Source organism: Euphorbia lathyris, chromosome 2, assembly GCF_963576675.1.
Source record: "Euphorbia lathyris chromosome 2, ddEupLath1.1, whole genome shotgun sequence".
NCBI classification, from domain to species: Eukaryota; Viridiplantae; Streptophyta; class Magnoliopsida; order Malpighiales; family Euphorbiaceae; genus Euphorbia; species Euphorbia lathyris.
This window is the reverse complement of record NC_088911.1, coordinates 65170830-65182770: the sequence shown is the minus strand read 5'-3', so window position 1 is coordinate 65182770 and position 11941 is coordinate 65170830. Positions and strand designations below refer to the sequence as shown.

Sequence of the window (11941 nt, the reverse complement as noted above, 5' to 3'; positions counted from 1 at the left end):
GCATCAACTGGAGTTTCCTGATGGAGAGTCTGGAGAGAGCTAGGATCCCTGACAGTTGGAGAAGGTTAGTAAAGGTTTGCATCTCTTCTCCTGTTTTTCAAGTTATGATTAATGGGGATATGTCAAAGGAATTCTCTCCGGGCAGGGGTATCCGTCAAGGTGATCCTATGAGCCCCTTTCTTTTTGTTATTGCAATGGAAAGGTTGTCTCATCTGATCCAAGATGCTGTTGATAATGGGAAATTCCACCCAGTGGCTATCAATAGTTTCTGCCCCCAGGTTACTCACTTATTCTTTGCGGATGATGTTCTGATCTTTCTGGAAGGTAATGAGGAGCAGTTGAGTATGATTATGGATATTCTAGATTGTTTCTGTTCGGCCTCTGGTCAGAAGCTTAATGTCCAAAAATCTAGGATGATGTGCTCTAAAAATATGGACAAAAGAGTCTGTAAGAGGTTGGGTGATATTTCGGGTATTCCTCTAACTAGCTCTCTCGGGAAGTATCTGGGTATCCCTCTCCATAGTGATAGAGTGTCTAAAGTGTCTTTTAAAGATACCTTGGACAAGGCTAATATGAAATGTGCCACGTGGAAAGCTAAGACTCTCTCTCACTAGCCGTCTTACGTTAATTCAATCTGTTAATTGTGCGACCCCCAATCACATTATGCAGGCTTGTCATCTTCCTGGACCTGTGCTTAAAGATCTTGATAAAATTAACCGTAGGTTCCTGTGGGGTGAAGCTGAGGTGGGGAGAAAGATTCACCTTGTTCCTTGGAGTGAGGTTTGTCAGCCTAAAGATATAGGAGGTCTGGACATTAGGAGAGCCGAAGATAATAATAAAGTCTTATTAATGAAACTCCTGTGGCGGATGTGGCAGTCTCCTTCGGCTCTGTGGGTCCAGCTTCTTTGCGGTATGTATCGAAAGGATAAGGTGTTTGGGGGTCCTAAGGATAGAGTGGTTAATTGCTCCTTTCTTTGGAAAGGCATTAATGCAGTTTTTGCTGAATTTTGTTCTGGAATTGGGTGGAATGTGGGTAATGGCAGGTCCATCAGCTTCTGGAAAGATACTTGGATAGGTAAGAAGCCTTTATTGGAGGTTTGTACATCCTTGCCTCCATTGGACATTCAGGACTGGAGGATTGCCGACGTTGTGAATTCTGAGGGTGAGTGGATTTGGGATAAATTTGAGCCTTACCTCAATCTGGAAACGCTCCTAACTATCAGAGGTGTTCAGATCAGTAATCAATTTGAAGACAAAGATAGTTACTGCTGGGCGCTGACGAACAATGGAGCCTATTCGTGTATATCTGCTTTTCAGGCGTTTTATCAGGGTTTGGATTCTTCTTCCCCGGGGGTGTGGAAGACGATTTGGGCCTTAAAGGTGCCGCACCGCATTAGGAGCTTCCTGTGGCTTGGGGCTAAGAATAGGTTGCTCACTAATTCGGATAGAAAAAGGAGGCATCTGGTGGATTCTGGAGCCTGTGGCAGATGCAGAGGATTTGAAGAAACTTTGTGCCATGCTCTCAGGGATTATGAGAAAAGTAAAGAGGTGTGGAGGAGAATTCTCCCGAGGGATGTGCTTTCTTCCTTTTTAGCCCATTCTGAGAACGATTGGTTTGTAGATGGGATTAAAGGGATTCTTCTGCCTGGGGAGCAGGGGGTTCTTCTTTTTGTGGTGGTATGCCATCAGATTTGGAGATGGCGAAACGAGGAGATCTTTGGAGGAGGAGTGTTTTCTCAGCCAAATGTCTTTGATTTCTTTTCTAAAAAGATTAATACCTTGGTTGAGAGTTTTGTTGAAGACCCCTTGGCTAGGGCTGTTCAGAGGAAGGAGGTTAATCTTTTAGGCTGGTGTAGGCCGAGGGAAGGGGTGGTTAAGCTCAACACTGATGGGTCTTGTCTTAGAGACGGGAGAATTGCCGCAGGAGGGATCCTTAGAGATGACGGTGGTAGATGGGTTTCTGGCTTCTCTCAGAATTTGGGTATTGGTTCTTCTTTTTCGGCAGAGCTCTGGGGGATTTTCTCTGGCCTGAAGCTTGCTAAGGAGCTAGGGGTGAAGAAGCTTCTTGTTGAGTCAGATAACCAAGAAGCGCTTAAAATGATTTCTGAGGGCAATGCTATTTGCCGGAATATCCTGAACATTATTAAAAGCATTAAAAGGATTGGATCTTCCTTTGAGTTTATTAGGTTTGCTCATATCTATAGGGAGCAGAACCGCGTTGCGGACCGTCTTGCGATGGAAGGGCACTCTAGGTTGTTGGGTCTTTCGACCTTTTCTTCTCATCCGGTCTTCATCTCTTCTTTGATCTTGGAGGATGTGGTGGGGGTCAGTTTTCCTAGGCTGATCCCGGGTTAAGCGGTTTTTTGTTTGTTTTTTTTCTTTTCCTTTCCTACCCAAAAAAAAAAAATAATCTAATTTTCAGAATAGAATTGATTGACACAGCGGTATCTAGGGGGAGGGAAATGTAAACAATACTAAAATACAAGGGCTAAACCTAAAACAGAAAAATAAATACAAAATCGAAGTAGGCTGTTCGGTCATTTTCTTTCTTGCTGCTATCTATCATTCAATCCATTCCCAATACCAGCAGCTACAGCGGAGATTATGGAGCAAGGAAAACATGGCGTTGTGGTGGCGAAATTCATGCCTCCTCAGAATCCAGTAGAGCAGTTGCAACTCAAATTCAAGGACTTGGAACACGGTTTCAAGTCCTGGTTGTCCAAACAGTCCTTGGCTGTTGAAGCCGCCGTCGTCACTGCTACCTCCGCCGCTCAAGGCGCTGCTATTGGTGCCTTCATGGGAACGCTCACCAACGACGTCTCTTCTTCTCTTCACACTCCTCCTGAGGCTTCCCTAAACCCTCAGGCTATGGCTTCCTTCAAGCAAGCTCAGGTTTAGATTCCTGCACCTCTATTTACACTGTTTGTTGTTTTCAGTTTTTTTTTTCTATCCAATTTTATCTGATGGAATTCATTTCAAAGTGATAATCGCAGAAGAAAACGAATACGAAAACGAAAATTTGAGAAATTTGATAATAGAAACAATATTCCTTCTTTCTGTGGAAAATTAGGGATTTCCGTGATTAATATGTTTTTCTTGAATCTATTAGATGATTTTATGATTGGAAATTGAAGAAAACATGAAGAAGAGCCTAGTAGACTCTTTCTTTACGCTAATTTAACTAATTTGAAGTGTAATTATAATGATTTGCTAGGAGTTGTTTGGTTCTTGGTTCACATTTAGGCAAAGCCCTATGAAGCAGATAAAATAAAAAAAGCAGTATACAGGATATCTAGTTTCCCTCATTGCTTTTGAATTGCCTTCTTTGGTTTCTCATATTATTGAGCACTTCTCTTTTTTTCGGCCCTTGGTGATAGATTTATTGTGAAACAAAAATGTTGTTCAATTTACTGCAAGATTTTTGCTTGCACATAGTTTTGATGGTTTGATTTGTCCGTAGGCTCTATCTGGAGGTCCCTTGGTACAAGCTCGCAATTTTGCTGTTATGACAGGTGTTAATGCAGGCATATCCTGTGTCATGAAAAGACTGAGAGGCAAGGAAGATGTTCAATCCAGGTCAGCTTCTCATGCTTCGATTTTTTCTCCTTTGATGCTACACTTTTGTATTTGATACTTCTGTTTTGTTTTTATTATTTTACTGTGCAATCTTCTTGTTTCTCTTGGGAATCGTAAATTGGTAACTTGCAATCACTTGTATTTTGCTTAACAAAGAGGAAGTATAGGAATCTTACTCCTCCATCATGTGTCAAAATGCCTATTTTCCTCTTAAAATGATTGTTGTGTCTACAACATGTTAAGTTTTGATGTTTATGCATAGCAGCATAAATGAGTCAATCAAGTTTCACAATTATTATAATTATTATCATGGAAATACTTTTAGGGTTTTTTGAAGATCTTGACTGGGATACGCTGCTTTTTGTTATTGTTTAAACAACTTGCTAGAGTTCTTTTATGAATTACTGACTAGCAAACTTTAATGCTCCATTTTGATGGATAAGGATTTGAAATGACAAAGTTTCTGGAATTTATTTAAAAAAATCACAAAAGTTTCCTACCTTAAATTCTAGTCCAAATCCTTTATCATTTCAAGACCTCATCTATCCACATGGATGCTCGATGTTGCTTATTTCAAGTATAAGTTACACATGGATTTAGAGTTGAATACTTTTTGCCCATTCTTTCTCAAGTCTTGCTTGTAGTAATATCAAAGCTTTTCTAAATAACCGACACAAGTTAAAGCATTTGCCAACATCGAATTTCGAGTAAAAGTATGGACTTTTCTAGTCAGCCAATGGCTTTTTTATTGGGTAAATTACACGAATGGTACCTGAACTATACTGCAATTCACACTTTGGTACCTAAATTACCCTTTGTTACAAAAATATACCTCAAGTAGAGGTGACTGGACAATTTAATACAATTAATGGGTCATCACCGGTCAACACGAGAGTTTGACCTTTTTTTTTATAAAATTGACCAATTTTTTCTCTCTCTTTCATTCTCTCTCTTCAATTTCTTTTTCTTTCTTTACACAGCCATGGAAACCACTTCTCTCCTTCTCTTCATCTCCTCCCTTACCATCTCAATCCCTTTTTCATTTCAAAACAATTTCAAAAATTCCAGAAACTCCTTCCTTTCTATTCACTCACCCATCTCTTCAATAACTCACTTTCTTTCAACTCTTTCAATTTCATATAATCACCATACTTGATTATTTTTCTTCTCCCACCATCATGGTAACCATTAATTATCCAGAATGAGCAGCGACAGATTTAAGAACAATCAAATCCAAAATGATATTTTCAGTTTTATCCTAAATAATTGAGACTTTATTTGTAAATTAGAACAAAAATGATACTGATCCAGATCTCCATTAAAGCCGCTCGTGATAGCTGAATCGCCGGTGCGTATCGCCTTTTCCGAGGTTAACCCACTATAGAAAAAGAAGGAAAAGAAGAAGGAGACAGCAAAAGGAGATGGAATGGAAACCCACTTGCAGGAAAAAAAGAAGACAGAAACATGTTTCACCAAGAAGTCTCCGCTATTTTTGAGACTCAATGCATTTAACAAACGTTTAAACTACTGCCTTTGACTGCATATATTGAAGTCTGCATTTTACACCTGATTTGAAGATTCAATGCATAACAGAGCCATTAGAAGGTTAATAGCGAATCTAAAAGATGTAATCCATGGAAGGAGAGAAAAAAATTAAAGAGAGAGAGAGAGGGTGAATGAAATCGAAGAGAGAGAGAGAGCGAATGAAATCAAAGAGAGAAAGAGAGTGAATGAGATGGTAGCAAGAAGTAAGGGTATTTTTGTCTTTTTAGGTGAGTTGAGGGTAAAGTGAGTCCCAATTTTTGTGTAAAAATGGTCAAATCTGTGTTGACCAATTAGTGACCGGCTAAATGCATTAAATTGTCCAGTTACCAATACTTGAGGTATATTTTTGAGACAAAATGTAATTTAGGTACTAAAGTGTGAACTGGGGTAAAAGTCAGGTGCCATTGGTGTAATTTACTCCTTTTTTATTGTATACATTGCATTCAACATAATTTATTAAAAAGCCATTCATGCTCTCTAGGCATATTGACATGTTGAAGTTGTCATGCTTTTACTGAAGATAATCAAACTTATATTGCAGTATGGTAGCAGCTTTTGGTTCTGGAGCCATGTTTTCACTGGTAAGTGGTGTGGGAGGACCAAATCAGGCTGCAAATGCAGTCACTTCTGGACTTTTTTTTGCACTTGTTCAAGGTGGGATCTTCCAGGTATGCTTCAACTCCAAAAAAATTATACTTTGTGCTGTAATAGGCAAATTTGGTTGTTTATCCTTTTGGACCGCTTATATGATGAAATCTTAGCAAGATGTGATTAAACAGGGGTAATTATATTATTACCAATTCATGTTCTGCTCACCATGTCTGAAAGAAACTTTTATGGGATTATTCAGTTAGGACAAAAATTCTCTCAACCACCTGCTGAAGACACGCATTATTCAAGAACAAGAGCCATGCTAAATAATCTTGGCCTACAGAACTATGAGAAGAATTTCAAGAGAGGCTTGTTAACAGATGGCACTTTGCCATTGCTCACTGATAGGCAAGTAGTGAATACCTAGACAGATTCATTTTTTATTTTTCCCTTAATGATTAATTATTTTACAGCGACATTGTTGTTTGTTTACCGAGTAACTCTATTAATCTCGAGATTTAATGCCTATTATACATTTCAGTGCTCTTAGAGATGTCAAAGTCCCTCCTGGACCAAGGCTCCTTATTCTTGACCATATCCAAAGGTCTGGTTCAGACTTAACTCCAAGTCTTGAATAGAAAATATCGATATTATTTTCTGATTTCTTACTAAATCTTGTGGTTAGGGACCCGGAGCTGAAAGCTAGACGATGAATCACTGGTACTCACCCACAAAAGACTTTGGGAAGCACTTTCTTTTAGTATGATTGAGAAACAGTTCTTAGTTGTTCCCATCATGTCTTTTTTTTTTGTTATTATTATTATTATTATTAATCTTTCTGGTGACCAAGTCTTTTTTTCCTGAATGCTATATGAGACTTACTGAGAACTATATCTGATGAGAATTTTTTTTTTCCCCAGGAGATAATTAATCCTTTTTCAAACACTGCATTATGCATTTCGTGAAAATATATCCTGCAAACAAGGGCATTGCTTTAGGGTCCGTTTGTTTCACCTGTTTGTTAGTTGATTTTTCTGTTAAAAATGTACATGTTTCAAAATTCCACCAAACACTTTTTTTCTTTTTCTCTTGCAAAAAATAGTTCTAAAAAGGAGACCAAACAGGCACTTAGTTTTACTGAAGTGATGTGCTTGAAAGTTGAAAAGAATGTAGATGGCCTAAGTACATATGCTTGTACCTACATGGACTATAGCAACCAACATGACAGCAATACACCATATACATATATAGGTTCTGTAATTTATATTAAGAAAACAACATAACATAAAGAGTTTACTTATATCGAATGGAATTTATAAAATTTATTTACAGGCTTTAAGTTTTTATATTTGCAAAAAAAGAAAAATATATTAGGAGTTCAATTTGCTCAAATTTTATTTTCCCCTTCAAAATAGTTTTACAATATGTAGGGAAAATATTGTGTAGGAAAATAAAATATTTTCCAACCAATAAAAATAGATTTTCTGTATTTTTTTATTTTCAATTATATATATAAAACACAAAAAAAATTCACATATATTAAGCACAGAAAAAACCCACATAAACTGTAAGGTGTCGTTTGGTTTGCGGAGTGGGATGGAATGAAATAGAATTGTTGTTCCAAATGAATAGAATAGCAAAGAATGGAATAGAAATTCCTTAAGAGAGAAAAGTGAAAAACAAGAAAATGTGAACAAAATTAATGTTAAAAACACGAAAAACGTGTTTTCATATTTTTGGTATTTTTTGTACGTTTTCTCGTATTGTTAATGTTATTGTGTTTTTTGGTATTTTTTCTTCATTTTTTCGCGTTTAGTTTTTCGGTTTTTCCCTTTTTCACGTTTTTTTTTACGTTTTTCATTTTTCACATTTTATTACTGTTATTCACGTTTTTTCATGTTTTTTACGTTTTCGTGTTTTGTTAGCATTTTTCGTCTTTTCATGTTTATTGCGTTTTTCACATATTGTCACGTTTTTGTGTTTTAGCATTTTTCGCGCTTTCGTGTTTTTTGTATTTTTTCACGTTTCCGTGTGTTTTTTTTTGTATTTTTCATGTTTTTGTGTATTTCATGTTTTGTGCCTTTCAAGTTTTTGCTTTTTTTGTGTTTTATGTTTTTCGCATTTATTCACCTTTTCATGTTTTTTGTGGGTTTTTTTTTATATTCTCGTATTTTGTAACGTTTTCACGTTATTTATGTTTTTCGTGTTTCATATTTCTCGTATTTTTACATTTTTTTTAACGTTTTTCCCATTTTTCTCTGAACGTGTATGTTTTGAGGAAAATATTTTACCTTTTTGAAAAGGGTAAACCATTTTCCCTTATTTCTTCCTTCCTTTTTCCATTGACTTACCACTTATTTTCCTGTCCAAACAAACATTAGAAAATATGCCTCTGCTTTTATGCCTCCTTAATAGCAAAAGGGAGGGGGGAATATTTTCCTGCATAATATTTTCCCCAAAACAAACAGGGCCTAATATTCAAATCTCTCTAACTCATAATGTTATAGAGATCAATTAAATATGCACAATAATAAACATAATAGGGATACAAGAGATTTTGACATAGAGAGTTTATAACGGTTCCACAAATCTCAGCCAACTCCACTTTTCAATATAATGTCTTCAAATTTTTAATTCAATTAGGCACATATCAAACATATATGTTAAGTTTACGTGTGCTTAATAAACCGTTCCAACACTTTTTACAAATTATATAGTGCCAAAATTTATCAAGACTTGCACGTGCTTCACGAACAGTATCAACACTTTTTTACTAAGTTGTAGTTCCAAATTTTATCAAGTCTTGCACGTGCTTGGCATTACTTTTACAAGTTGTGGGTGGGGCAAGCTCTTCTATTCTAGTTCATGCTTTCTCTTGGTTATATAGTATCTGTGTAGTTGCGTAGGAAGCACTACTACAACATTTGTATAGTCAGATATAGATACATGTATGCATTGATGTAGCTCAATTTGGGACTGGACCGATCCGTTCTAGAAACATTCATGGTGAACATGTCATTGATCTTTCTAAGTGTAGAACTCTATTATCTCCAGACCTATTTCATTATAGTAAATGATATGGGATGCGGTTCATTTTGATATGCGTCTAACAGGTCTGTAACAGGATACCAAATACATGTATGTTTGGTGGATCGTTGAACACGTTGTTGCGGATAGATGAAGTGATGGGATTACCACTCACCTAACGGTGAGTCGATATCACCGGCCACTTGATAAGTGAAACTGAAGAAGTGTGTGGCCACACCCTGATAAGTAGTTTACTTATCTAATTCATCATTTCACTTTAGATCAAGAAATATAAAAAACCGCATATAGAATGACAACCACTATATCTCTAGTTTATAATATGGATATGCAAATGGTAAGAGATACTGAGAGATCATCTAATGGGTTTCATGTGTCTTCTATAGACGACTGAAGTAATTCGTATCAGCCAGAGGCCTTAATAGTTTTCTAGATACCACTTATGGTCATTGGGTTTAGGCCCATATCTAGTTGAGGGCGAACCCTTAGGATCATGCACACACAACTCGTGGAATTGAATAATAGTATAATCTTAAATACATATTGTATATTTAATCAGAATGGAATATGTTAATTAATTAACAAAGGGATAAATTAATTATTTGTTCTTTAACAAGCTAATCAATTTGATATTTAATTTGGTTATGGTTAATTAATTAAATTTCTAAATGTAATTAATTAATCAATTGATTAATTAGATTGCATAGGATAAATTATTAATTGAACGACATTGCAATTAAATACTATAGGGCCTTATATATATATATATATATATATATATGTGCGCGCGCGCGCGAGAGAGAGAGAGAGATAATTTAATTAGACTTATTTGATCCTAATTGAATTAAATATAATATGTAGGGTTATATTTATAATTAGGTCTCGAGAAGGAACTAATTAAAAATTAGCCTATTAAAGTGAGGTAGTTAAATTGGACCTATTTGGACCTAATTGAATTAAATATGATCCGTAGCGTCATATGTATGGTTAGGGACTAAGGAGGACCAATTGGACATTAGTCACTTAACCTAAACCTAATTGATACATGTATTTATTCATAAGGTTTAGAAAGCTAATTATCATTAGCCTCCCAATTGAAAATTTTGCCCCCTATCCCTGCACAAAGTTCTTCGCGTTCTTTATGCTCAGATCATTCTAAATCGATTACGGCTAGCACCGGTTCAGTTCCTATATGGTTGGTGCACGTGATTAAGGAGATTCACTCGACTTGTGGATTTCTGCATCCATCTCTAAAAAAGACATCGCACGTAAGTTCCTAGATCTTTGTTTTAATTTTGTTTTGAAGTTCACTTCGTGGTAGTCTGACATGATCTTAACTGGATTATAGAAAATCTAACCGTAGTTTTTCGCTGCACTTGGTTAATTTTCAATGATTAATCCCCAACATGAACCACTCGTCCCCTTCTATGGATACAGAACAGTGAAGAAATTGAGGGGTTTTCACCCTCACAGTAACTCTTACCAGCATCTCATTCCAGAAAACCCATACGCCCCCACTAAATCCGTCAACTTCAACAATCTCACAATTCAGAAGCCTAATTTGCTTACCGATTTCCAGCACCCTGGCTCTGGGAATTCGGGTCTCCAAAAGGCAAACAATAGTCGGTCGGTGTACCTTCACCATATATCTCAAAGCTATCTGAAAAGCAGTGCTACCGACACCGAACCATGTGATTATCTTCATAACAATGGACACGTAAACACAAAGCCAAAAGCAAATCAAACAGGATTCGAACTTGGAGGCTGCACCTCCGTATTCGTAATTCACATCAAACTTGAGGACGTTGATCTGTCTCTCAATTTTTGTAGCAGTTGGTCATTTCCTTTTAACATTGGGTTATCCATAGACGTATTAGTACCCAACTCACTGAATGTTGTTCTGGCCTCTGGTTCAAATCGGGTTCTTTTGCCTCTACCCATTGTTATCCCAATGTTGTGGCCACCTTGTGAACCTTCTACAAGGATGTGACTTCCCAATTCAACTTCCATTGAGTCATGGAGCAGGTTTGCAAACTTGTTGGAATGCATGATCAGCCTATGCTCCCTATTCTCTTTATTTCTGTTTCCCTGCTTGGCAATTACCTTGCCCTTTTGTCCTTGGACAGTGCTGGATTCAGATTTATCTCCCACGTTATTACCCCTCAGAGCCGCTCCGAAGCCTTGAAATTCCTCAGAGCTTGTGTAACCCCTTCATTTGGATCACATGATATCTCACACAATATCAGTCATAGACATGTTTTCAATTCTCAATCATATAAACTTCAATCTCATATAAATTTTACATATTATACATAAGAGAAAGCATTTATAATTTACAATACACGTTTAAGTCATTATCCTACACAGAGGATTTACAAAACAAAAGTACATTCACAAGACTCCAAAATGCCTAGATGAGAATGGACTGACACTGCTGGTGCGACCTTAAGCAAGAAGAACTCCACCTAACCTGTAAAATCTGTTGGCAAGGGGTGAGCTGCCTACTCAATAAACATATTACACATATATGTATATACAAGTAATGTAAAGAGCACAAACCAAAATAGGTCATCAGTACCAAGTTAGAATTTATTCATTTAGAATAGTAATACTGATTTTAGAAAGGCCTTGCTATACTTAGACAATATATATAAAATGGTCCTTGGGCCCAATCTGTATTCCGGCTCACTAAATTCGGAATACAATCATCTGTGCTACGGAGGAGTTACACTCACTCACGTACTCATATATCTCAACACATGTGCTTCCGGCTCACAATATTCGGATAGCACTCTCAACTTGGACCATTTCACATATCCATCTAAGCAAGCTCATATTCATTTATAATCCAACCATTATTCAGTTCCAGTATGTGCACAAGGCTTAACATGCCGTATTTACGCATAACACTGCAACATACTCAATCATAACACTTTCTTATCAATCATGACGTATCATAAACACTCAAACATTATCCACATCATTCACATCAGATTCAACCACATCTCACACTCAACAAGTCACAAGGCACAATACATTCATACACATATATAAGCAATATGCTTACCGTCGCACTTGGTTCGATCTATTCAACACGAGCGGGTGTGCGTTCAATTGCACCTTGCCCTCCTAATGTCACATAACATTGATACAATTAGATTTAACATAAAATTAATGAAAATAG

At 36.7% G+C, this 11941-nt stretch overlaps 1 protein-coding gene across 1 annotated transcript; it reads left to right on the top strand.

The window, feature by feature from the left end:
• The first annotated feature begins 2539 nt into the window (after window positions 1–2539).
• LOC136218491 (chloroplastic import inner membrane translocase subunit HP30-2-like) lies at window positions 2540–6631 on the top strand. The gene is made up of 6 exons (XM_066005381.1): window positions 2540–2892; window positions 3461–3576; window positions 5663–5789; window positions 5972–6120; window positions 6254–6316; window positions 6398–6631. Exons 1-6 carry the CDS (start codon window positions 2605–2607, stop codon window positions 6423–6425), a joined length of 771 nt encoding a protein of 256 aa, XP_065861453.1. The 5' UTR covers window positions 2540–2604; the 3' UTR covers window positions 6426–6631.
• The last annotated feature ends 5310 nt before the right edge of the window (window positions 6632–11941 follow it).